The sequence below is a fragment of the Eretmochelys imbricata genome, chromosome 3 (genome assembly GCF_965152235.1).
Source record: "Eretmochelys imbricata isolate rEreImb1 chromosome 3, rEreImb1.hap1, whole genome shotgun sequence".
Taxonomy (NCBI): Eukaryota; Metazoa; Chordata; order Testudines; family Cheloniidae; genus Eretmochelys; species Eretmochelys imbricata.
In genome coordinates, this window is record NC_135574.1 from 95,638,080 (window position 1) to 95,665,495 (window position 27,416).

A 27,416-nucleotide genomic window follows, 5' to 3' on the forward strand; every position below is an offset into this window, starting at 1 on the left:
GGGGCTGTGGTCAGGCGGGGCCGGGCCGTCCGAACCTCCAGCTCTGACTCTCCGGGGGCGGCCGGGGCTGCGGGATGGGAGCGCGGCCCGGCGGGGCCCCCGGGCGGCGTTGACCTGCGCAGGCCCGGCGGGGAGCGGCGGCGGCCGCTGGCCCCGGGGAGGCGGCGGCGGTTCCCCGCTGGGTCGCGGAGCTGCGGGGCCCGGGACCCGGAAGCAGAAGCGGGGCCGGAGGCGGCTGGATGGGAAGCGGCGGGGATGGGGGAGCAGCAGAGCTCGCTGAGCACCCTGCGGGCGGCCGCCGCTGAGGCGCCGTTCCCGGCCGGCGGGGCCCGGGAGCCGGGGCAGGAGGCGGCCGGACCGCGGGATCCGGAGCCCGGCAGCAGGCGGCGGAGCGGGGAGCAGGAGCCGCTTCCCGGCGGGGCCCCGGGGAGTCCGGAGCGCAGCGTGGAGCCGCCGCCGCCCCCTGAGCCTCCCGCGGAGGAGCCGGGGGCCGGCGGGGAGCCCGGGGCGCCCCCCGAGGAGGGGCCGGGGCGGGATTGGGGCAGCAGCACCAGCAGCCGCCGCCGCATCCCCCCGCGGCGGCACGTGTACTGCACCGTGTACTGCGTGGAGAACGACCGGGCTGGGGCCGGGCCGGGACTCCCGCCCGCCGCAGCCCCCGGGGCCCTGCCCGCCCGCCGCGGCCCCGTCGGAGACCCCTTGACCTCGGGGGGCAGCATCGAGGTGGACTTTTACCTGCTGCCCGAGCCCTTCTCCGGGCTGATAGCGGGGGACTTCGGGCCCCTGCTGCTGCTGAGCTGCCGGGTGTGCCTGGAGGAGAAGCCCATCAAGCCCCTGCCCTGCTGCAAGAAGGCGGTGTGCGAGGAGTGCCTGAAGCGCTACCTGAGCGCCCAGGTAAATGCCCCAGCCCTCCTCGCCCCCTCGGTGGAGAGCCCTGTCCCGACCCATCCCGCCCCGGCACTCCTCGCCTCCTCGGTGGAGAGCCCTGACCCGACCCATCCCACCCCAGCACCCAGGTAAATGCTCCAGCCCTCCTCGCCCTCTCAGTGGAGAGCCCTGTCCCGACCCATCCCGCCCCAGCCCTCCTCGTCCCCTCGGTGGAGAGCCCTGACCCATCCTACCCAGGTAAATACCTTGGCTTTTATCACTCTTTCGATGGATGGCCCTGCCCCATCCCACCTTGGCTCCCAGGTAAATTTCCTGGCCCTCCTGAGCATTCAAGCTGTCAGCCTAGTTGAGGGAGCTCTGCCATTAGGGCAGGCTTCACACCCCCTATCCTATCCCATTTCTTAGACCCCAAACATAGTTAAAACTTAATATTTTTCTCGGAAGTGACTGGTTACAGGGCTGCTCCCTCTCTCATGTGGAGCAGAAGGACTTGCTGGACACTATGGAGGTGTGCACACTCTTCTCCTCAATGGCTGAGAATTTGTGTGTGTAGGTTAAAGATGCTCTAAAGTTTAAACTCATTTTCTTTAAAATTTCTCTTGAATTTATCCCAGCCTGATAACATCAGCAGGTCAGTAAAACATGGAACAGACTGATTGACTCCTGCTGCTGTTGCCAGAGGCCAGTTAAAACTTTCCACTCAGCACTGGCTAGTACATTAGTCGTTTTTGTATTGGACCTTGTGTCTTTTTTTTAGTGACTAGTGGAACCGAGCTAGGTTTAAATGGGAGAGGCACCATCTTGCTCAGCCAATCTAACTTAGATCAAAATATAATTTAAAACTCTTCCTACCCTAATCTAATAGCAATAAGAATCTCCATAGCTGGATTTAAAACTAGTCTGTATGTATCAGCAATTCTAATAGATTTATTAGGTTAATTTCATACAGCAAACAACTTTTGATTTGCACACCAGGGTTGGTTTTTCAGTGAATTACTTAAAACTAAGGTGAAGCCTTATAGCCCAGTATAGAAACACTTTGTACCACCTTATACAAACAAAAGTATTTACCAAATTGCCTCCAAATTTTTTTGGTGATTTTTTGTTGTTACTAAAATAAGCCAATAGCTCACAAATATTAACTGTTTATTACTTAAATGCTAGAGTATCATGCACAACCACATGCTTTATTGTGCTTCACACTTTAGTGAGCTTACTCCGTCTTTCTCTCTTTGTACATTTTCATATTGTTGCCTCCCAGTCTAAATTGAAAAATGTATGTTATTTTATAATTGACTGAATCGCCCCCAACGCTTTTCCTTAAAACTAACAGAATTGCTAACTAGTTTAGTAATTATAGGGTTTTTTCTTTGAGGTGTCTGCCTGACAGACATACTCTGGGTGATGCATGAGTTCCAAACTTTGGTCCTCATCCTACAGAACTTTACGTACTTGTAAAGTCAACAGCACTGCGTGCATCTGTGTTTTCAGGATCAAAGGCTGTTTTGGGTAGCAGAGTGTGTTTAAGTAGGGTGGGTGCATAGTCCTGTTTGTGCACTCCCATTAGTGCAGGGGTGTCAAACACGTAGCCCACAGGGTTATTTCCTGCAGCCCGCCAAGCTCCCCACGCCCCCAGAGTTATTTCCTGTGGCCCGCCAGGCTCCTCCTCCCTCTAGAGCGCCGCGTCCTAGCTCCTCTTCCTACTTGCAGGCACTTCCAGGAGGGAGGGGGAGGAGTGGGGAGCTGCGCACTCAGGAGCAGAGGTGGAGAAGAGGTGGGGCAGAGGCAGGGCTGGTGGCAGTGCTGCGGGGGGGGGGGGGGGTCAGTGATGCAGCCCTCGGTTCAATGTACTCGTCCTCATGTGGCCCTTGTGGTGATTCGAGTTTGAGATCCCTGCATTAGTGGATATAAAAGCGTTTATAACAAACTACAGCACAATTCCTTCTATTAAATAAAAACTAGGGCTGTTGATTAATCGCACTTAACTCATGCGATTAACTGAAAAATTAATTGCAATTAAAAAATTGTGATTAATCACAATTTTTATCACATTGTTAAACAATAGAATACTAATTAAAATTTATTAAATATTTTTGGATGTTTTTCTATATTTTCAAATATATTGATGTCAATTACAACACTGAATACAAAGTGTACACTGCTCACTTTATATTTTTGATTACAAATATTTGCACTGTAAAAATGATAAGAGTGTTTTTCAGTTCACCTCATTCAAGTTCTATAGTGCAATCTCTATTGTGAAAGTGCAACTTACAAATGTAGATTTTTGTTGTTTGTGACATAACTGCACTCAAAAACAAAACAATGCGAAACTTAAGAGCCTACAAGTCCATTCAGTCCTACTTCTTGTTCAGCCAATCACTAAGACAAACAAGTTTGCTTACATTTACAGGAGATAATGCTGTCCACTTCTTATTTACAATGTCAGCAGAAAGTGAGAACAGGCATTTGCATGAGAATGTAGTAGCCCGCATTGCAAGTAGGGATGTAAATACAGTTTAAAAAGTTAACCATTGAAAGGATTAAAAAATATTTAGTTTAAATGGTTAACCGATTAAAGGGCCCACTGGCGCAGCTGGGGCTGCTCTGGCTGGAGCAGGGTCGGTGGGCCAGCCCGGAGGTTAGTGGTTAAGGCGGGTTAACCAGTAAGACTGATGCTTACTGGTTAAGGCAGGTTAACATTTTACATGCCTAATTGCAAGGTATTTACATGCCAGCTATGCTAAACATTTATATGCTCCTTCATGCTTCGGCCACCATTCCAGAGGACATGCTTCCATGCTGATGACGCTTGTTAAAAAATAATACGTTAATTAAATTCGTGACTGAACTCATTGGGGGAGAATTATATGTCTCTGGCTCTATGTTATCTGCATTCTGCCATATATTTCATGTTATAGTAGTCTCAGATGTTGACTCAGCCCATGTTCATTTTAAGAGCACTTTAGCTGCAGATTTGACAAAATGCAACGAAGGTACCAATGTAAGATTTCTAAAGATAGCTGTAGCACTCAACCCAAGATTTAAGAATCTGAAGTGCCTTCCAAAATCTGAGAGGGATGAGGTGTGAAGCATGTTTTCAGAATTCTTAAAAGAGCATCACTCCGATGCAGAAACTACAGAACCCCAACCACCAAAAAAGAAAATCAACGTTCTGCTGGTGGCATCTGACTCAGATGATGAAAATGAACATGTATTGGTCTGCACTGCTTTGGATTGTTATTGAGCAGAACCCATCATCAGCATGGATGCATATCCTCTGGAATGGTGGCTGCAGCATGAACGGACATGTGAATCTTTAGTGCATTTGGCATGTAAATATCTTGCAGTGCCAGCTACAGCAGTGCCATGTGAATGCCTGTTCTCCCTTTCAGGTGACATTGTGAACGAGAAGCGGGCAGCATTATTCCCTGCAAATGTAAACAAACTTGTTTGACCGAGTGATTGGCTGAACGAGTAGGAGGACTGAGTGGACTTGCAGGCTCTAAGATTTTATATTGTTTTATTTTTGAATGAAGTTTTTGTGCATAATTCTACATTTTGTAAGTTCAGCTTTCATGATAAAGAGATTCCACAGCAGTACTTGTATGAGGTAAATTGAAAAATACTATTTCTTTTGTTTGTTTATATTTTTTTGATTACAAGTATTTGCACTGTGAAGTGAGCACTGAACACTTTGTATTCTGTTATAATTGAAATCAATATATTTGAAAATGTTGAAAACATCCAAAATATTTAAATGAATAGTATTCTATTGTTTAATCGTGCAGTTAATCTCTTTAATCGCTTGACAGCCCTAATAAAAACCAGTTGTAAGACTAAAATAATGCTGATAAGGAAGATGGGGAGTGTAGGTCCATGCAGTCAGTCATTGTGGAGAACCATATTTATTGTAGTAAGTAAATGTTCCCCTTGTTTAAAACATAAAATTCTTGCCCTGGGTAAATAGCAAGTAATTAGGATACCCACTGTGATTAAAAAATAATCACAGGAGATGTTGAGGTGTCTCAGTTTAACAGTGACACTGCTATTCCAAGCAGTCTGAGAGCATCTGATTTAGAGGTTAAGGTCTTGTCTACAGTGCAGTTTTTAGCCTGTGGTGTAGCTGCACCAGCGCAAGCTCTTAGTATAGACAGTGTTGTAAACTGTGACTTGCACTGATGCAGTCTACCTCAGTGCAGACGCTCACTAAATCCAGGGAGTAATTCAGTGTAAAGGTATGGATAAAAACCTAATAACTGGAGTTATGTATTTCTATAATGGGCACATCTGAGAGATGCAATAGGAGCCTTTCAGAGTAGCAGCCGTGTTAGTCTCTCTAAGGTGCCACAAGTACTCCTTTTCTTTTTAATAGGAGCCTTTAACACCTGTTGGTACTGGAATCCTTGCTGGTTCTTATGGCATATGTTTATGGAAGTTTACTGACAACTAGAACTATCCCTCCATGCTATTAACAGTCTAGAGATTGTCTTGGCTAGGATAACTTGTTTTTGTTTTTTAGAACTCCTTAACTATCACCTTTTCTGTGTTAGTGTGAGAACATAACTTACACTTTTTCATGTTCTAGCTGGTTGAGCTGAAACATAGGCTCCCTCCTCGGCTTTAACTTGACCAGTTAATGTACGTGCCAAAGTACAATTTGCTTTGTCTGTGCTAGTATTGGAATGTGTTAGGTGACATTTGAAAAACAAAACCTGAAATCAAGACAAACCCGGAATGTCTTATGGAATGGTCTAGTTCTGTTCAGACTGTAATAAGCTCCACGGTGCTGCATCTGATAGGATGAGAAGAATTTGAAGGGGGTACATACAGGTATGTTTGTTTCCAGTCTAAGAGGAATGTATCCAATAAGGATCCTTGATACTTCCTATCCTCAGAGTAGAACGGATTTCATTTTGTATTGAGTTCTATGGCAAATAGGTCCACCTGTCTGAGAGCATGGGTTTGCCAGTGCACTCTTCAGGGGCCACTTGTGCTGGATACTGTATTTACAGCTCAGGTAATCTGTCAGGATGTTATCTTTGCCTTTAATGTGGAAATTTCCCATTCTTCATAGCTTCCTGATGTGGTCGTTGTGCTGAGCCCCACCCTGACAGTTGACTTGGCACACAGCAATAGAACTAAAAGTTGTGAAAAGAACACTTTTTGAGGCAGGCTAAAAACGCCAGGCAGGCTAGACAGCATGACAGGCCATCAAGAACATGACAGCTGGACTCTTCCTAAACCCAGAGACCTTGAATTATGAGATGGTTCAGCTGAGCTCTGCAATCTAAACCTGTGTCTGTTACTAATACTGTTGATGGGCTGGGTTGAAGGGAACTCCTCAGCAAGCATGCAGTGGTTTTATCCACAACCATTGAGATTCCAGTTGCAGGGTGCACAGTGCTTGCCATGATTATCTACAAATTGAGGTGGTTGAACTGTTTTTAGCTAATCCTGCATTGATCTCAACTGGAGTTTGATTATAGAAGCAATAACTGAATAGAAGGATTTGTCCTGAGCTAAAGTAACTCTGAACATAGCCTATAAGTAGTCTAGTGGGAGGTGCGTTGTCTGGAGTCTAAAGCTGTCCCTGTTAACTACTCCACCATTTTGAGGGATGGTTCTTAGGCCTAAGAAATAGAACAGCAGATTATTTTAGTTTCTGCTTCATTTTCCTATTGAGCAAGTCTGGGACCTGTAGTGACAGATTTTTTGATAGTTTTTAATCATGGTTTCTGAAATGGTGCTGAACAGAGTTTTTCTTCTCCTACAGTTACAATTAAATGGTGTTCACTGGTTCATTGCCAATGACTGTTTTCTGCTTTATTTAATTTTGCTAGCGTAGGACAAGACTTAAGAATCAGAGCCACTAACACAACCCTCTCCCACTTATACATCAAATTCCATCTAAATCTGTTTGTTTTCCCTGTCTGTGAAATGTGCCAGCTAATACTTAAGCAGTGTGGCAAAGCACTTTCTGCAGATGGAAAAAGTACTCAGCAACTGCAAAGTATTCTGTTTTACAGATATAAAAACCAAAAGCTAAGATTAATTTACTGGGGGTGGGGTGGGGACTGATTTAGTGGTTAGACAGAAGTTTAGCAGATGAGACCAGAGTTCTAATAATGGTCCTGATATTGACTTACTGTATGTGATCTTTGGAAAGTTGCATACCTTCTCTCTGCTTCAATTTACCAATCCAAAACTTGGGCATGATACTTAACTGACCTCTCAGGGAGTCCTTTAGGGTTGATTGGGAGCTGGCTGCCTGAGAAAATGTTTCTGTTCCCTCTCTGTTTAAAGGCAGTAAACGTAAAGATAGTCATTGGGGCTGTGGGAAGGAGATGACTTGAGTGAGATTCCAACACCTGTGTGCCAGGTGGGGGTGGCTCTAGAAGGTATGGATCTGGCCATAGGAATTCCGTGGCATGGGAGCTGAAAAAGACAGCCACTCTCAAACTTCAGCATAGGTAGCATGCTGGGGTGGGACTGGAGAATGAGGGGGCGGAATTGCCGTGCTGTTTCTGGGCAGCACCATCTATGGGCAGCCTCCTTAGTGCTGATTAAATTACTCCTAGGGCTGCTCACCAGGAGGCAAAAGGTGGCTGAAAGCTAGGTTAGCAACCCATCCCTTGGGCTGTAAATCTTGTTCTGCATAGTGTATAAACTAAGAAGAAAAGGGAGAGATTAGTGTACTTGACTTCTCAACCTTAATATTGTATTCATGCTGCTTCTCTTACATGGCATTCAGCTTTCTTTATTTTAGAAGCTGTGTGTGTACACAAGCCTGATAAGAGTGATTCACTTCCTCATCTCTACTGGTTTGTAAATCTGAGTCAGAGTGAATATTTGGTGTTTGTTTATTTGAGAATTCCCTCTAAAAACAAAACCAGACATAGTGACGGCTTCTGTTACAAAGATTATGAATAACTTCAGCAATTCATAAAACAAAACCATGGCTAAATTTATTCTGGATGGATGAGCAGGAAGAAATTGAAGTGAAGAATTACACCTACAGTAGAACCTAACTTTTTTTCCTCTTACCTCATTAATCTGTAAACTTGATAAGTACCACACAAAACTGGTAGTCTTATTGCCCAATTTTCAGCAAATATTAAAATGACTAACTCATATTAGTGAGATTTCATTATTTCTATAAATTGCAGTACAGTACACTACTAAATATGTGAAGTTTTATAATTAAATCTGTGCTATCATTTTCCTCATAAATGAACCAAGTAAATCTTGTGGTATAAGACCCTTGCTGTTTTTACTGCTTTGTTTACTTGTGGATCATCAAGTTTTGAGAGTTAGGTTTTGGTCCCCCATTTGTCAGTGATGTGTTTTACTTGACGCTTGCTTGCAGTATTCATTCCTATGTTAAAAGAACATTGTCAGGTCAACTTAAGGGGCATACTATATTCTGAATGTTTTTTTATATAGTAAGTTGACCCCTTAAAGATGCTATAGGTGAAAGAAAATGGAGGAAAAATACTTCTTCATTTTCTCCTCTGTGGAGTCAGTCTGTCCCCTATTTATGTGGATCTTTCATCCAACTGGAGGAAAAAAACCTGAAAACATGACACTAAAACCATGCAGGTTGGTGGGGATGTGGGAGCAGGTGTATTGCCTAACTTGATCTTTAAAAGTGTCTAGATTTAAAGCTGCCTTTGTTGTGCTTGCATGAGCTAGATCTGACTCCTTATGTGCTAAATCCTCTTCTATGCTTCTCTGGTGGTATAAAGTGGATGCAGAACTACCCAGTATGAACAGCTGAGAATTACGCTGGTGTGGAAAAATCATCAGCAGGTGTACTGTCCTCTTCATGACCAAAGTGTGTTACAACCATAAAAAATTTTACAACATTTTTGAGTGGTAGGTGGCATATCTTTATTTTACAGATTAGTGAGTACTTTCAAAAAGTAACAAAGCTAAGTCTAGCTGAGACAAGAATTCAGGAGTTAGTAATTCCAGTCTTTGTACGTTCTACTGGGTTATATATCCCTCCTTGCTTCTCCAAACAGACTTACACATGATCCTCAGTGTACAACTTCTTGCCATATGGTATATGTATCTATGTGGTAAAAACAAATTGAGATTCTCCCAGCTCAGATACAGTTCCTTAGGGCAATGGTTACTAAGCTGGTGGATAAATCAGACAAATTTTATTCAAGAAGTACAAAATTGAGACTTGTTGGTTTTAGAGGGAAAACTCTGCTATAAATTATTTAGATGGCCAAGTCTATGTACATTTTAAAATTTAGAAAAGGCTTATTTTGTAATTGCTTTTAAAAAAAAAAAACAACAACAACCAAAATCCTCTTTTCTACCTCATAAGATTACTAATGTGTGTATTGTATTACAAGCTTGTCAGGACAATAGAAATTTCCTTAATTGTGGGAGAGGTTACTCACTTCATAAGTTGTATTGACTAAAGGAAAATGTAAATAGTTCCTAAAACATGCCAACAGTTCCTTTTTTCATAAATATATACTTAAAGGCTAAGCAGTGCAGTTTTATAAAGTGACTATAAATGTTCCTGTTGTTACTCCTTCAATCTGTAGTGTCTTTAGATCAAAAAAGAAACTTGCCTCCAAGTGTTTTAGTAAAACTCTTTAAAAAAGCTTCAGAATCGAAATATCTTAGATAACATAGGTAGAGAAATTCTGTTGCCTAAAAACATCCAGCTAAATGGCTTCCTTGCAAGTCAGAGGAGCATCACTACAGATCACTGGTAGCAGAGAAGTAGTGTGAAGGAAGGTGTTGTGTCACCATAAGGCATAATACCTTCACAGGTGGTGGGGAAGTGCAATGAGCAGTGACTTATACATATTCCTATTACAAAGGGGTACTCTGCATGTACCGCCATTGCTATCCTGTCTATGCCCAGGTCCTCCCCATGCTTGGCATACCCCCTTGTTCTTCTGTTTATTGTATGAATGCCCTTGGGGGAAGGGACTCCTTGTATGTTCTTTCCATTCTAGTGCACCTGTGCTGTGCGAGTCATTTGTCCTATTACTTCTAACCTGACTTAAAAGCTTTCCAGAAGCAAGGATACTAACTCTTCTGTGCTCTTTCAAGTGCAAATGGAATTGGATTGTGTAATAGCTTGGAAACTCTGCTTGTTTACTTTCATGGTATCGTGTGCAGCTCAGGAAGCAAAATGAACAAGTGACAAGTTCTTATATGGAAGAAATAAACAGAATACCAACATAGTAGAAACATGTACAATAGTCTGTATTAATCTAGAATTCATCTTCACTAGGAAATCTGCGACTTGTAATTCTCAGCTCCCCTGGTCCCTGCCCCCGCTTAGCTGTCTACTATGCTGCAGTTCCCTCAGCCAGCCAGGCATGCAGTCCTTTCTTCTCCAGCTTCCAGCAGCTACTAACTGCTGCTCTGTTCTGCAGCTCCTTTTATTGGTTGTTTCCCCTGCAGCCACTCTAGCCTGTTTGGAGGACCTCTCCACTGCTCCTTTCCTTTGAGCCTAGTCCACTCCATCACTTCTTCTTGGGTCTGCCTCTGTCTGTCTTTTTCCTTCAGTCTTGATCTGCTGGACTCTCTTACCCTTGTAGTTGTCAGGACTGTGCTTTTACGTGACCAAACCATCTGAGCCTGCACTCCCTCATGTTTTTGTTTATGCCTCTAACACAGCAGTGCGTTCCTTAGCAACCTAAGTCACAATGAATATGGCTTCATGGTTGCAGTCTTGAGGCATACCAAAGGAGGTCCAAGTGACCTTCAAGGACCTGCCAAAGACTGTGACCTCTTATACTATCATGCTGATGAAACCCTGCACACTTTGAAGGACTCAAAAGCCACTCTTTACTCTCTAAGGGTATCTACACCAGCCCCAAGGAGAAGGCAGTATAGAATTCCAAAGCTGTTTGAGGCAGAAGCCTCCTTACTGTTAGGGCCAATAAAAAATCAGAATGTCCAAGGGAGAGGCAGTGGTTCCAAAGGAGATCCTCTGTCCTCCCTTCTGCCATGCAGTCTGTCAACCTCATGTCTTCAGGTGTAATGCCATAACTGAGAACTAGCTAGAACTGTTGGATCTTTCTCCTGCTTCTGTTTCCCTCTGCTTGTCTCCCCCCCCCCCCATTTTTTCTCAGGAGGCCTGGTAGTGAATACCTTTGGATCAATAATAGATCCTAGAGACTGTAGGCCAGGAATATTTTTATCCCATTTAAATTCCTCTTTAGGGGCTCCTCTAGTGATTTTTTGCTAAGAAAGGAGGTAGACTCCTGTGACATGTCATTCCATATTCTTTATGAAAATATGCTTATGATATGAATGACGTAACTGAGATACTTTATGCAAAATGGCTCAAGTGAGATAGCATTGGAAAGGTTATGATTTACTGAATGTGATTATCCAATTTGTATGCCTGTATCATTTCTGTATCTGAAATTAGGAATATTGACTGTCTCTGTATTTCAACTATGCTACTTTGTGTGATGCCTGCTGACACTTCAGGTACAACAATAGAAAAGCTAAACAGGGTGGATGGCCCATCAGCAAGGACAATGGACTGTGAAAAGCTTGGCCTTCCTGTGGACTCTCCATACTGCCACTGACTCATGGACACTGTGACCCTATAGAATCAGGTGGTCTTCTCACCTGATACTAAAACATTAGCTGGGACTTCTTGTAACTTTCCACTGTTAAGGGGAGGGGGGGTCAAACTAGGGAAACAAAGGACTCTCACCGTATGCAAATCCTATTAAGGGTGGGGAGTGAGGTAATCCTAGTTGTCAGTTCTCCCCTGCTACCTCACCCAAGATGACTGCTGGAAACAACTAAAATTGATCAGGGGAAAAGAACTGGGCCCAGACTGGAACGGCATCTGGCCTGTGAAGAAGATTATTAGAACCACCTTTAGGGTGAGAACTCGCATGTAACCAGTTTCTTTAGTGTATTAAGCTTAGTTTGTGTGCTCTGTTTTATTTTCTTAGTAATATGCCTTGTTTTGTCTGCTACCTCCTTAACTACTTAAAATACACCTGTTATTAATAAATTTATTTCTGGTTTATAATACAACCCACTTTGTGATTTCTAACGGGGGGGAGGGAGGGGAGGGAGGGAGAAGTTATATATACCCTCTTCGACATTGAAGGAAGAGGTGAATTTCAGATAATTTTGGGTTTGTACTCCAAGTGGGGGGTGGACATCTGGGTGCTGTGACAAGCCCCTTAAGCTGAGACTTCTCAGAGCGGATCTCTGTCTCTCTGTGCAGCTGGGTGTGGCCTTGTCTGTGTGCTTGGCTGGAAAAGGCTGGGGAGCCTAGCCCAGCAATACCAGATAAAAAGGGGGGCCACTCTGCCAGGAAGCAGTCCATCTTTGGGCCTTTTCTATTAAATCATACAGTGGATCTGTAGCTTCCAGGCTTGCAGAACACTGTAGCTGATCAGTTCAGCAGACATTACTTAGACAATTACATGTGATCTGTCAAGGACTGTTCTTGTGAAAGATGCTCTGCAGTGGTGATGCCCATGAATAGACCTCTATGTCTCAGACTAAAACAGAAAGTATCAGCTCTGCTCTAGAGGGAGTTCAATACAGGCTCCATCTCAATACCTTTCTCATCCCTGGGACACCAGGACTCACTTATGGTTATGCACACGTACCGTGGATACTCAGTATCCTGAAGAAAATCAAGATGGGCACAGCCTTAATATAATGATAGCTCTGGCAAGGCCCATTGAGTTCTGGTATTTGGATCTGATGAACCTACCAACACAGACCATGGTTTTGGTTCAGCCAGATGTGACTGTGCTGAGCAGAAGCCAAATTCTACCCCTGGACCCAGGATCTGACAGCCTCAGTACTCACTAGTTAATTGATACAGACAGAACCTGCTCCACTGAAGTCAAGAACATTTCTACTCGTAGAAGTTAAATGGAAAAGATTTTTGATTTGGCCACTACAAACACTCTCATCCATTTAGAAAACCCCTGTAGTTTCCATTTCAGATTACTTGTTAGATTTAAAATGTTCAGGACTGTCAATCAGCTCCATAAGCAGAAATTACTACTAAATAAAGTCTTCTCACCCAAAGTTGCTGGATTCTTCAAGGATCTCATACGTATTTTCCCCTAGTCAGAGACCCCTACCTTCCTAGAACCTTGGGGTCATGTTAGCAGGCTTGATGGGAACTCTCCTCAAACCTCTAGCAACCTGTTCTCTATACTACCTGTCTTCATAGACAGCCTTTTAGGAGCAATAACATCAGTTCAAAGATTAGGAGAGATTCAAGCTCTCATGGCTGTCATCCTTAGTGACATCTTGCCTTTCTGGAAAACCATTTAAGACCTGACCCTCAATTATTGGCTGAAGTTGTTTGACTTTCACCTGAACCAAGTTATCCACTTTCTTGTTCTTTCCTAAGCCACACGCTGGCTAAGGGGAAGCTAAGCTTCACACCCTTAATGTCATTAGGGTACTCGTCTATCTGGACAGGACAAGACCCCTCTGAAAGACTCCAGCTTGTTTCTGGCCTTTGCAGACTGGGTTAAAGGTTGAACTGTATCCACCTAAAGACTGACTAAGTGGATGTCTGTCTGAATTAGAAGTTGTAGCATAGCTGAGTTAGAGCCACCTCAAACAGCCCCTACAGCTTTTAAGAGAGGCATTCCTACTTCTGAAATCTGTAGATAGCTACTTGCAGTTCAGTTCACACTTTCACCTAGCACTATTCCTTTGTTGAAGCTTCAAGATCTGTGACTGAGTGCCTACCTTCTGAGTGGAGTGGGGTGGTGAAAATCCTTTTCTGTATAATATTGTGTTCATTTCTTCCCATTGTTACCAGCACGGTATGGAAAAGTTAGAGGAAGTTCATGGTGAGAAATTAGCTTGTAAGTGGGACTGACTGGAGAGGAAATATTAAAAGTTTAAATATGTAAAGGAATGAGTCTACAAATACTTTAAAAGATGTGAGCATTAAGAAAGGAGGAGAAATTTAGTGTTAGTGGAGGATAATGGGATGAAAGTAAAGAAACTTCCTGACCTAGAACTGCTAGGTTGTAGCTTAGTCTTACTAAAGTGGAGGAAAAGCCCACTGATTAAATTTAAACTCTAGACTGGAGAAAACACATTGTAGGGAACAGTCCTGCATCTCTAAGGAAACCAACTGGATATTCCATCTCTTTATTTCTGATGTCTATGATTCTGTGGCCCTGTCTAGTAATAGCTCTCGTATCTCTGAAGCGAAGACAAGGACAATCTGGGGTTTGTGCTGATTTAATTGTTTAATGTTCAGGAGCTGGGTTTGTTCTTCCCCCTCCCCCCGTCACTTATGTCAACCCAAATTAGCAAAGCGACTATGCGTAATGGAGGCCTACCCAGATGCCAAGTTTGGAAGTTTTCTTCAACTATTTTTGAATTATTGGTGAGCAAAATAAAGCCAAATGTTGAGTATTTTTATAGCACTCTCAGACATGTAAAGAGATTTTTCCACAAACTTTTATTTTTAAAGGGAGAAATAACTAGTTTGGGATTAGGCTTGGAAAATGTTGATTCCAAAGGAGAATGTTTCTAAAAGTTTTGAGCATATAAAAACAGAAAATGTTAATAGAACTCTGTACATAATTGCCCTAATGGTTGCATTAATTACCATAAACACTAACTGAAAATATTGGTGAGTCTGAATTATAATCAGGTTTGGCAATCTATCTCCCTTATAAATCATTTGGCCCATGCTAGGTGGAATGATGTTTATGCTCAACATTCTTATGGAATTTGGCAAGTGTGCTCAGATAGAATGCTGTAGGTTTCATAAGTATATATTCTGATAAAGTTTGATTTGGGGTGGAGGTGGGGGGGGGATCATCTATGTTACAAAGTATTAAGTGACCAGTGGTGTAGGGCAGATGAGGGATACTTAGGACACAGCAGGAGGAAAGTTTGAGAAGGACGGGGCAAATGAAAGGCTCACAGGATTGCTAGTCAGAGACTGACAGCTGCATGGAAAGAACATACCAAATAATAATAGGAAGTACTGCATTGGTGTATTACACCGCTGTTCTACTCTCTTCTTTTTATTTCCAGACAAAAACTACATTAAATAGGAGTTAAGATTGATAATACATTGTGATGGGTTTGGCCCCTTTGGGGTGTCGCCTGATGTGCTGGGATGCCCCTGAGTCAGCCTATTCTGCTAGCCTGGGTCCCCTTTACCTGGCCTTGCTGGGCTAGGCTCACAAACCTCTTCCAGCCAAGCACACAGGCAGGGCCACAGCCAGCTGCACAGAGAGACAGAGATCCGCTCTGGAAAGATTCAGCCTTTTGGGCTTGCCCCAACACTCTGGTGCCCACTCCTTTTAAGGGGTACAAACCCAAAGGTTTTATTAAATTTGCCCTCTCCCTCAATATGGAGGGAGATATGCACAACTTCTTTCCCCCTCCCCCAGCCCCCATTAGAAATGATGTAAACGGTTATATTATAAACAAGAAGTAAGTTTATTAACTACAAAAGTTAGTAATTTGTAAGTGAATATAAGAGTGAATTGTAAGTGAATATAAGAGATAACAGACAGAACAAAGCAGATTACTGAGCAAATAAACCAAAGTACGCAAACTAAGCTCAATATACTTAAGAAACAGGTTACACAATGTAATTTCTTACCCTAAATGTTATTTTGGTGGGTTGCAAATTTTCTGTGGTTCAGAGTTCGTTATATTTGTGTTCAGACTGGACCCCTGTCTAAGTCTGGACTCCCCCCTTGTCTTCCCTCCAGGTGGCTTTATAAATATAAATCTATATAAATATATTTATAAATAAATCTTGGGCATACCTCATTCATCCTGCTCATAATCATTTTTATATCTTCTATTAAAACAGCTGTTTCACAGTTTCTCTCCATTTTTTTTGTAGTTAGGGCAGCTATAGATTAATGGAAAATGAATTATGATTCCCTTTCCCTTGGAATTTTAGTATGTAAAAACTGTGAATCTTCCTATCTGTATAGTTTTGTTTTATGTTCACTGTCTCACTTATGTTCAGTGTATGTTTACACTATGGAATTAGGTTGATTTTAGAGAAGTCAATTTTTAGAAATCGATTTTATACAGTCGATTGTGTATGTCCCCACTAAGTGCATTAAGTCAGTGGAGTGCCTCCTCAGTACCGTGGCTAGCATCGACTCACGGAGCGGTGTACTGTGGGAAGCTATCCCACAGTTCCTGCAGTCTCTGCTGCCCATTGGAATTCTGGGTTAAGCTCCCAATGCCTGATGGGGCAAAAACATCGTCACGGGTGGTTTTGAGCACATGTCGTTAGTCTTCCCTCCCTCCCTCCATGAAAGCAACTGCAGACAATCATTTTGCACCTTTTTTCCTGGGTTACCCGTGCAGGCGCCAAAACACGGCAAGCATGGAGCCTGCTCTGCTCACTGCTGCTGTTGCGAGCATTGTAAACACCTTGAGCATTATACTGCAGTATGTGCAGAACCTGGCTAAGAGACGGCAGCACGAGGACGATTGTGATGAGCACATAGACATTCCTGAAAGCATGGACTGTGGCAATTGGGACATCATGGCGGCAGTGGGGCTGGTTGATACAGTGGAACGCCAATTCTGGGCCCGGCAAACAAGCACATACTGGTGGGACCGCATAGTGTTGCAGGTCTGGGATGATTCCCAGTGGCTGTGAAACTTTCGCATGTGTAAGGCCACTTTCCTGGAACTTTGAGAGTTGCTTTTCCTCGCCCTGAAGCACAGGAATATCAAGATGAGAGCTGCCCTGACAGCTGAGAAGCGAGTGGCGATAGCCCTGTGGAAGCTTGCAATGCCTGATTGCTACTGGTCAGTCGGGAATCAATTTGTAGTGGGCAAATCTACTGTGGGGGCTGCTGTGATCCAAGTAGCCAATGTAATCACTGATGTTCTGCTATCAAGGGTAGTGACTCTTGGAAATGTGCAGGTCACAGTGGATGGCTTTGCTGCAGTGGGTTTCCCTAACTGTGGGGGGGCGATAGACAGAACCCATATCCCTATCTTGGCACCGGACCACTTTGCCAACCAGTACGTAAACTGCAAGGGGTACTTCTCAATGGTGCTGCAATCACTGGTGGATCACAAAGGACATTTCACCGACATCAACATGGGATGGCCAGGAAAGGACGCTTGCATCTTTAGGAACTCCAGGCTGTTCGAGCAGCTGCAAGAAGGGACTTACTTCCCAGACCAGAAAATTACTGTTGGGGATGTTGAAATGCCAATAGTTATCCTTGGAGACCCAGCCTGCCCCTTGCTCCCGTGGCTCATGAAGCCATACACAGGCAGCCTGGACAGTAGTAAGGAGCAGCTCAACTGTAGGTTGAGCAAGTGCAGAATGGTGGTAATTAAAAAAGGGATAAAATTGCTAAGGTAGCCCGGGGGAGGAGGGAAGGACAAGGTCACATTGCTTATTGTAGCCACACTACAAATCAAAACTGTTTGAATGACAGCCTTCTATTGCTTGGGCCATCCTCTGGAGTGCAGTGGGTGGATGCCCGGAGCCTTTCCCCCTACCCCGGCGCATTCTTGGGCATCTGGGTGAGGAGGGTATGGAAGTTGGGGAGGAGGGCAGGCGGTTGTAAAGTGGATGCAGCAGCGGTCTGTGCTCTCGTTGGCTTTCCTGCAGCTCCACCAGACACCCGAGCATGTCTGTTTGCTCCCCCGTTAGCCTCAGCATTGCATCCTGCCTCTTCTCATCGTACTTACTTAATGCTTTCCTGGACTCTGCCACTGAATGCCTCCATCAGTGCGGGAGGACTGCATGAGCTCGGAAAACATGTCATCGCGAGTGCATATTTTTTTCACCTTCTAATCTGTGATAACCTCAGGGCTGGAGATGATGGGCGGGGCATAGAAACATTTGCACCTGCGGGGGATAAAAAGTGAGATTAAAATTTAAGATGATACATTTCAGAGAAGAAAAGGGAGACTTTCACAGTGAATCAAGCAATTCACAGCAGACAGCGCACGTGCTTTAGGTACAAGATGGCATTTTGCCTTTTATATTGAGCGCCTGCTGGTATGGTGACACATCACACATGCCTGGGCAACAGAATTCGGTTTCCAGGCAGCCATGGTAAGCCAAAGGGTACACGGGTTTGGCTTCTAACGCCTTCATAACATGTGGGAATGTTTTCAAACTGCAGCACCCTCCTTTCCCATAGCAAGCAATGCCGGTTGGGTTTGCCATTTAAAAGGAGGGGCTGCGGTTTTCGGGTGGATTTGCAGCACACACCTCCCCCCACCCTTCTGCGTGGCTACTTTCAGGGATGATCCCATTTAGTGAAGCGCAAACAGCCCAGGATGAATGGGGTCCTTTTACTGTTCCCTTACAAAAATTCCCCTATTTCAAACAGGTGACCATGAATGATATCACTCTCCTGAGGCTAACAGGGAAAGATATAGACCGAATGTTGCTTGAAAGTGACCAAAACCAAGGACCATTGGCTGCCATGCTTTGTGCTGCAGTGATTCCAGACTACCTGCTACTGGCTTGGTGTGGTAAAGTGCCCTACTGTGGAGGATGAAATAAGGCAGCCCTCCCCAGAAACCTTCTGCAGAGGCTTTCAGAGTACCTCCAGGAGAGCTTCATGGAGATGTCCCTGGAGGATTCCCGCTCCATCCCCAGACATGTTAACAGACTTTTCTAGTAGCTGTACTGGGCACAAATGCATCCCAAGTGTTCAGAGCATAACAAACAGTAAACACTATTGCTTTTAAACCCTGTACTGTAGTTACAAATGTGTGCTCACCAGAGTAGTCTGGAATCACTGCAGCACAAAGCATGGCAGCCAATGGTCCTGGGTTTTGGTCACTTTCAAGCAACATTCGGTCTATATCTTTCCTTGTTAGCCTCAGGAGAGTGATATCATTCATGGTCACCTGTTTGAAATAGGGGAATTTTTGTAAGGGAACAGTAAAAGGACCCCATTCATGCTGGGCTGTTTGCGCTTCGCTAAACGGGATCATCCCTGAAAATAGCCACGCAGAAGGATGGGGGGAGGCGTGTGCTGCAAATCCACCCGAAAACCGCAGCCCCTCCTTTTAAATGGCAAACCCTGTACTGTAGTTACAAATGTGCCTTCTCCGTCTTCAGGGTTGGGGATCCCGCCTTGGGAGGGTTTTGGCTCCAGGCTGATGAAGAGGTCCTGACTGCCAGGGAGGACGGATTCGCTGCTTGCCTGCTGCGCATTCTCCTCCTCCTCCTCCTCTTCCTTATCCCCAAAATCCTCCTCCATGTTGCGTGAGACTCCCCCCTTGCAGGTGTCAACGGACAGTGTGAGATAGTGATCCCCCCCTAGAAATGCCATGCAGCTGATCATAGAAGCGGCATGTGTGGGGCTCTGACCCAGAGTGACCGTTTGCCTCCTTTGTCTTTAGGAAGGCTTGCCTGAGCTCCTTGACTTTCATGCGGCACTGCTGTGTATCCCTCTTGTCGCCTCTCTCCATCATGCTGTGTGAGATTTTGGCATATATATTAGCATTTCTTCTTTTTTGAGCCGACTTCGGCCTGCACAGATTCTTCTCTCCATACAGCAGTCAGATCCAGTGTCTCCCGTTCGCTCCATGCTGGAGCTCGTTTGCGATTCTGGGGGGACTGCAAGGTCACCTGTGCTGCTGAGCTCGCCACGCTGACCAAACAGGAAATGAAATTCAAAAGTTCCCAGGGCTTTTCCTGTGTACCTGGCTAGTGCATCGGAGTTGAAAGTGCTGTCCAGAGTGGTCACGTTGGCACACTCTGGGATAGCTCCCGGAGACCAAAAAGTCAATTAGCATCCACACTACCCCAAATTCGACCCAGCAAGATCGAATTTACTGCTACTCTCCTTGCCAGAGAGGAGTACGGAAGTCCAATATTAAGAGCCCTTTAGGTCAACGGAACGGGGTTGCTTGTGTAGACGCGTTCATTTTAAAATCGACCTAACGTGGCTAAATGCGACCTCACCCCGTAGTGTAGACCAGGGCTTATATTCTCTTCTACATTTAGATCCCTTGAAAAGAACAGTTTCTAGTGCAGAGTGTTAAATTGATTTCACTGTACTGCACTGCCATTTGCTGCCCATAAGGATATTTAGCCTCAGAGTCAGGTTGATGTCAGGTGTCTTTAAAAAAAAAAAAAAAAAAAAAAAAAAAAGAACAAAACTGTTGCTGCTCTGTAGTATTAATTCTTCACCACACAGGTGCTCTTAGCTGTTCAAGTGACAGAGGACAACAATCAGCCAGCTTCTGTCTCAATGTATCCATCAGCTGTTGTCCCAGAGGAAAACTGAAGCATATTTGCTTCATTGTAAGCAAAAGATCCTTCAACGTAGTCTGTGCGGGCAGCACAGCTCATACTTAGGGTTGCTGAACACTTCCTATGTTAGGCCCTTTTTCCAGGTGGTTATAACTTTGGCAAGCTTGACCATTCAAGTTGAGATTTTCCATGCTGGGTGTCTGCTTTGGACTGAATTTTTAGGAGGAAATTTTAGCAAAAAATGGATCAGCCATTTCTGAGAACAGGATTATGGGAAATGTATTTTTGCCTAGGTGTGTTTTTTTTTTTTTTTTAAACAACTCTAATAATTTGGTTGAGAAGCACTTTGTGCCTTCCTTCCTTGGAGCAGGGATTTGAAATTTGGCAGTGGGTTGCCTTTATGTCAGGGATGTTCCTTTTACCTTCCCTCTTGAAAAACCACCCAAACTTCACCAATTTATAAACCTTTGGAAAATTGCATTTAGCATACCCTCAGAGATTTGTTAGTTTGGCAGCTAAATTCTCCCAAGGATTCAGTCTGCATTGAGTATGCTTCAGTCCAGGGTTACAGGGATAAAGCAGGACTCACTTCAGTTGCTGCTCTGGGCTGCTGTGGTATCAGGTACTGGACAGAGAACAGTGAAAGACCTGGATTTCCAGGGCTCTAAATACCGTATATACTCGTTCATAAGCCTAATATTTTTCGTAAAAAAGTGATGCATCAAAGAGTGGGGGTCAGCTTATAAATGGGTCTACACCAGAATTTGATGATTTTAAACTCTATGAAATCATTGAATTAAATATCTAATACGTTGTCGTTTTGTTTACCTGGAGCGTCTGCAGGAATGGAGCCCCTCAGTTCCCTGTGGCTGTGGGGCGCCACTTCCCGCAGCTCCCATTTGGCTGGGAACGGCAAACCACGGCCACAGGGAGCTGAGGGGCTCTGTGCTTGCGAACACTCCAGGTAAACAAAACGTCCCAACCTGCCAGCGGCTTACCCTGACTGGCTGGAAGCCAAAGTTTGCCAACCCCCGAAATATAGAATCGGCTTATAAAAGGGTCATACAGGTTTTACTATTTTTACCTATCCATCTTGGGTGGTCAGCTTATAAACGAACGGACTAATGAACGAGTATATACGGTAATTCCCCTGCTGGCTTCCAGGCAGTGAGGAGGAGTGAAATGTAGAGGGGACAAAAGCTGAAGGGGGATGGGGAACTTGATGGACAAGGAAGCTGGGAGTAGGACGAGGAATCTAGGATGAGGAGGTGGGATGGGGCAGGAGGGAGAGGGCTGGCACAGGGATAGGCTGGAGGTGAAATGGGCAGAAGGGTCAGGCTTGTGCAGAGGGTTTTGGGGGAGGAGAGGGGGAAGGAGCAGAAAAGTCTGTGCCCACTCCTCTCCGGAACCTACAAATAAACCCAGAATTCCAGTCTCCCCATTCTTCTGCTGTCTCCAACCTCCTCTAATGGCTGGTCCTTACTGCTGTTACTAGTTACTCCATTACTCAAGTGGTAGAGTTTTGTGCTGTGGATGTAAAGATTCCAGCTCTGCCGATGAAGCATGTGGGAGTCAGTATTTCTTCATTTGATGAAATTTCTGGGTTTTGTGAGTGTGCTTGTTTTTTTAAACAAGGGTCTTACAAGTGGAAAACTGTTAAAATAACATTAAGGTTGCAAAGTGAAGCATGAAAAGTTAGGAAATGCCGGAATTGAGATTGCCTAGCAACCCTGATTCATCCCCCTTGTGTTTATGCATTATGATAAGTCTTTAATTACATGATCATATTTTCTCCACGTGACTGCTGCCTCATTCAGTTTACTGGATGGATGGATGGTGCTCACTGAACAAGCCGCTAGTTGGTATTTGTATCATCATTGTTCACTGTGTGGCTCCATGCCTTATTTACTGCATGCTATTCAAAGTCCGCTCTGAAGACAGAATTAACTTCCTCCATGGCACTTATCACTATAGTATATGAGTACTTCATGAACATTAGTGAATTTATTTTCACAATATTCCTCTGAGGTGGTGGTTTTTCCAGATCTGTGAATGGGGGAACCGAGGAAGAGAGAGGTCAAAACTGTCTGCTAATCTTGAGTGCCCAATTTGAGATGTCCCAGGGTCTGATGTGTTTTTCAGAATACTTAGCATCATATAGCACAGCTCCCAGTTACTTCAGTAGCAGCTGTGAGTGCTCAAGTTGAGCATCCATAAAATGAGGAACACTCAGTTAGTGACCACCGGTGAAAAATTTGGTTTAAGTGAATTGAATAGCATCATATGGATTCTATTTCTGCTTCAGAGTTCCCAATCCTCCAGGGCAGCCTTCAGGTGCCATGACCATGAGACTGTTCTTTCCCTTCTTGGAGTTCCCTGCCTCATTCATTGCACATCTTCCCAATTGTGTAGCAAATGAGGCAGGGATCCTACATACAAAAGTCTCTTATTACACAGCGCCGAGTGATCCCAAGAGCAGGTCCATCCTGAGCACTGAATGAGGCAGGGATCCTGTGGAAAAATCTGATGATATAATTAGAGACTGCATCATTATGTGTACACACAAGGGAGCTATGTTAACAAGCAATGTTAATTCTGGCATTTTCTAATTTTTGAGTGCTTGACTTTGTAACTTTAGCATTCTAACAAGGGGGGTGTGTGTGTGTGTGTAATAGATCATGTAATATGTCATGTCTCACAAGGTAGTCTCCTGCTCTGGTTGTCCTGAGCAGCCAGAAGATCATCTTCACATATTACCTAAAGATTCCACCTATGTAAGCGAATCACCACAGGGTGTAAGTCTGCTGTAGCAGTGCCTTTGCTACATCCTCTCCAGTGCAGGTGGTGATGTCAGCTCCTCCGTTCCCTTCCCCTGTGCACACACGTCAGGCTGATCCTTAGCTTCTGGAATGGGATCCTTAGCTCCTGGACACAAGAGCCATTCTGAACTTTTGGAGGATGCTGTAACTTGCACAGCTGGCTGGTCCAAGGAAGAAGAGAGTGTAAAGATTGCTTAAAGTTCAGTTCTTCCAGACCAGAGAATCTGGCCCCAGCATCTCTAGAATATTATTTATTTTTACACACTTAATGTAAGTGAACGCAGTGTGTATTGATGGGGGGAAGCCCTTATACTCTTATATGGGGTAGAGTCTTAGAAAATCTGTTGCCTTTAACTCATGTGTAACTTTTTAAAAGCATCCCCCCTCCCCCCCCCCCCACACAAACATTAGAGCTGTCAAGGTTCCTCCCCCACTGTGAACTCTAGGGTACAGATGTGGGGACCTGCATGAAAAACCTCCTAAGCTTATCTTTACCAGCTTAGGTCAAAACTTCCCCAAGGTACAAAATATTCCACCCGTTGTCCTTGGACTGGCCGCTACCACCACCAAACTAATACTGGTTACTGGGGAAGAGCTGTTTGGACACGTCTTTCCCCCCCAAAATACTTCCCAAAACCTTGCACCCCACTTCCTGGACAAGGTTTGGTAAAAAGCCTCACCAATTTGCCTAGGTGACTACAGACCCAGAACCTTGGATCTTAAGAACAATGAACAATCCTCCCAACACTTGCACCCCCCCTTTCCTGGGAAATGTTGGATAAAAGCCTCACCAATTTGCATAGGTGACCACAGACCCAAACCCTTGGATCTGAGAACAATGAAAAAGCATTCAGTTTCTTACAAGAAGACTTTTAATAAAAATAGAAGTAAATAGAAATAAAGAAATCCCCCCTGTAAAATCAGGATGGTAGATATCTTACAGGGTAATTAGATTCAAAAACATAGAGAACCCCTCTAGGCAAAATCTTAAGTTACAAAAAAGATACACAGACAGAAATAGTTATTCTATTCAGCACAATTCTTTTCTCAGCCATTTAAAGAAATCATAATCTAACACATACCTAGCTAGATTACTTACTAAAAGTTCTAAGACTCCATTCCTGGTCTATCCCCGACAAAGACCAGCATATAGACAGACACACAGACCCTTTGTTTCTCTCCCTCCTCCCAGCTTTTGAAAGTATCTTGTCTCCTCATTGGTCATTTTGGTCAGGTGCCAGCGAGGTTACCTTTAGCTTCTTAACCCTTTACAGGTGAGAGGAGCTTTCCCCTGACCAGGAGGGATTTCAAAGGGGTTTACCTTTCCCTTTATATTTATGACAGGCCCCCCAAATCTCAGCTAGGGTGAAACACTGGCTGGGATTTCTTCCCGGAGTTCTAGGAAAAATAGAGTTAATAAGACACATGCATCTCTAAATATACTACCAAGTACATAAAGACTAACAATATTTTCCACATCTCAAGGACGATTTTAACCAGTTGATTCTGGGAAACTTTCACGGGAGAGTGCATCAGCCACTTTGTTAGAAGCTCCTGAGATGTGTCGGATGTCGAAATCAAAACTCCACCGAAGAAGTTTTTTGTTAGTTTCCTTGACGGTGTGAAGCCACTTCAGTGCAGCATGGTCGGTTTGCAGGTGGAAACGCCATCCCCAAACATACGGGCGTAGCTTTTCCAGAGCGTAGACAATGGCGTAACATTCTTTTTCAGTGACTGACCAGTTGCTTTCCCTCTCAGACAGTTTTTTGCTGAGAAACACTACAGGGTGGAATTCTTGATCAGGTCCTTTCTGTATTAAAACTGCTCCCACACCACGCTCGGACGCATCTGTGGTTACTAGGAACGGTTTGTCAAAGTCTGGGGCCCTTAGTACAGGGTCAGACATGAGTGTCGCTTTAAGCTTGTTAAAGGCCTTCTGACACTTTCCGGTCCACTGAACAGCATTTGGCTGTTTCTTTTTGGTTAGGTCTGTCAGTGGGGCAGCGATTTGGCTGTAGTGCGGTACAAATCGTCTGTAATAACCGGCCAAGCCTAAGAAGGATTGAACCTGTTTCTTTGACTTTGGGACAGGCCACTTTTGGATAGCATCCACTTTGGCCTGTAGGGGGCTGATAGTTCCTTGACCCACCTGGTGTCCAAGGTAAGTCACTCTGTTTAGGCCTATTTGACACTTCTTAGCCTTAACAGTTAGTCCTGCCTCCCTTATGCGCTCAAGGACTTTTTGTAGATGTTCCAGGTGGTCTGCCCAGGAATCCGAAAATATGGCCACATCGTCAAGGTAGGCGACTGCATATTCTCCTAATCCCGCTAGGAGACCATCTACAAGTCTTTGGAAAGTGGCGGGTGCATTTCGCAGCCCGAAAGGGAGTACATTAAATTCATACAGCCCGAGATGTGTGATGAAGGCTGACCTTTCCTTGGCAGATTCATCTAGCGGTACCTGTTAAGTCCAAGGTAGAGATGAACTGGGCCCGTCCCAGTTTCTCTAATAGTTCATCTGTGCGTGGCATTGGATAGTTGTCTGGGCGAGTTACAGCATTTAGTTTACGGTAGTCCACGCAAAAACGTTTTTCCCCATCTGGTTTGGGAACTAGAACCACTGGAGATGCCCATGCACTTTCAGAGGGGCGGATTACACCCATCTGTAACATATCCTGGATCTCCCGTTCTATAGCAGTTTTAGCTTGAGGAGACACCCGATAAGGTTGGACCCTAATTGGGTGAGCATTACCTGTGTCAATGGAGTGGTATGCCCGTTCAGTCAGTCCTGGGGTGGCTGAGAACGTTGGCGCGTAGCTAATGCACAGCTCCTGGATCTGCTGTCGCTGCATACGCCCAAGGATCATGGAGAGGTTCACCTCTTCCACACCACCAGCACATTTCCCTTCGTAGTAGACACCTTCGGGCCACTCAGCATCGTCTCCTCTGTGGGCTGTAAACTGACAAACCTTTAATTCTCTGGAATAAAAGGGCTTAAGAGAATTAATATGGTACACCTTAGGCTTTCGGTTGGAGGTGGGGAATGCTATGAGATAATTAACAGCTCCCAGGCGCTCCTGGACCATGAATGGCCCTTCCCACGATGCTTCCATTTTATGGGCCTGGAGCGCCTTTAAGACCATGACCTGGTCTCCTACTTTGAAGGAACGCTCTCTGGCATGTTTATCATACCAGGCTTTTTGCTCTTTTTGAGCATCCTGTAAGTTTTCTCTAGCAAGGGCTAAAGAGGTTCGGAGGGTGTTTTGTAGGTTGGTTACGAAGTCCAGAATGTTAGTTCCTGGAGACGGTGTAAATCCCTCCCATTGCTGCTTTACTAACTGCAATGGCCCCTTAACCTCACGGCCATATACAAGTTCAAATGGGGAAAACCCTAAACTGGGATGTGGTACAGCTCTGTAGGCAAAGAGCAACTGCTGCAACACTAGGTCCCAATCATTGGAGTGCTCATTTACGAATTTACATATCATGGCCCCCAAAGTTCCATTAAACTTCTCCACCGTGCCATTTGTTTGGTGGTGGTAAGGAGTGGCAAACAAGTGATTTACCCCATGAGCTTCCCAAAGGTTTTTCATAGTTCCTGCCAGGAAATTAGTCCCTGCATCTGTGAGGATGTCGGAGGGCCAACCTACCCTGGCAAAAATGTCTGCTAGTGCCTGGCACACACTTTTAGCCCTGGTGTTGCTTAGAGCTACTGCTTCCGGCCATTGGGTGGCAAAATCCATGAAAGTCAGTATGTACTGCTTTCCTCTGGGTGTCTTTTTCGGAAAAGGACCCAGAATATCCACAGCTACTCGCTGAAATGGAACTTCAATGATGGGGAGTGGCTGGAGAGGGGCTTTGACCTGGTCTTGGGGTTTTCCCACTCTTTGGCACACCTCACAAGACTGGACATAGGTAGAAACATCCTTGCCCATTCCCTCCCAGTGGAATGACCCCCCCAAACGGTCTTTGGTCCTGTTCACCCCAGCATGGTCACTAGGGTGATCGTGGGCTAAGCTCAAGAGCTTGGCCCGGTATTTAGTTGGAACTACCAACTGTCTCTGAGGATGCCAGTCTTCCTGGTGTCCCCCAGAAAGAGTTTCCTTGTATAAAAGTCCTCTTTCTACAACAAACCTGGATCGATTAGAAGAGCTGAGAGGCGGTGGGTTGCTCCGTGCCGCCGTCCAAGCTCTCTGGAGGCTTTCATTTGCTTCCTGTTCGGTCTGGAACTGTTCCCTTGATGCTGGAGACATCAGTCCCTCATTGGATTGTGGACCTAGGTTTGGTCCCTCTGGAAGCGATATAGGGGATGGAGCTGTTTCTGTTGACTGTGAACCGCTCTCCGCTGGTACACTATGTTGGGATTCAGGCTCCGGCTGAACCTCTTGTGTAGGGTTATCGGCTGCTGCCAGTTCAGGGTCGGTGGGGCCCTCTGGTGTTGAGGTTGCAAGTATTGGATTCAGTGCTGACACTGA

General features: G+C 44.9%; 1 protein-coding gene across 1 annotated transcript in view; it reads left to right on the forward strand.

Moving 5' to 3' along the window:
- The first annotated feature begins 255 nt into the window (after positions 1-255).
- Positions 256-27,416, forward strand: part of RNF217 (ring finger protein 217) — a 108,773-nt gene continuing 81,612 nt past the window's right edge. Inside the window, exon 1 of the mRNA XM_077811728.1 lies at positions 256-894. Within this exon, the coding sequence (XP_077667854.1) occupies positions 256-894 (639 nt within the window). The remainder of the gene's footprint in view (positions 895-27,416) is intronic.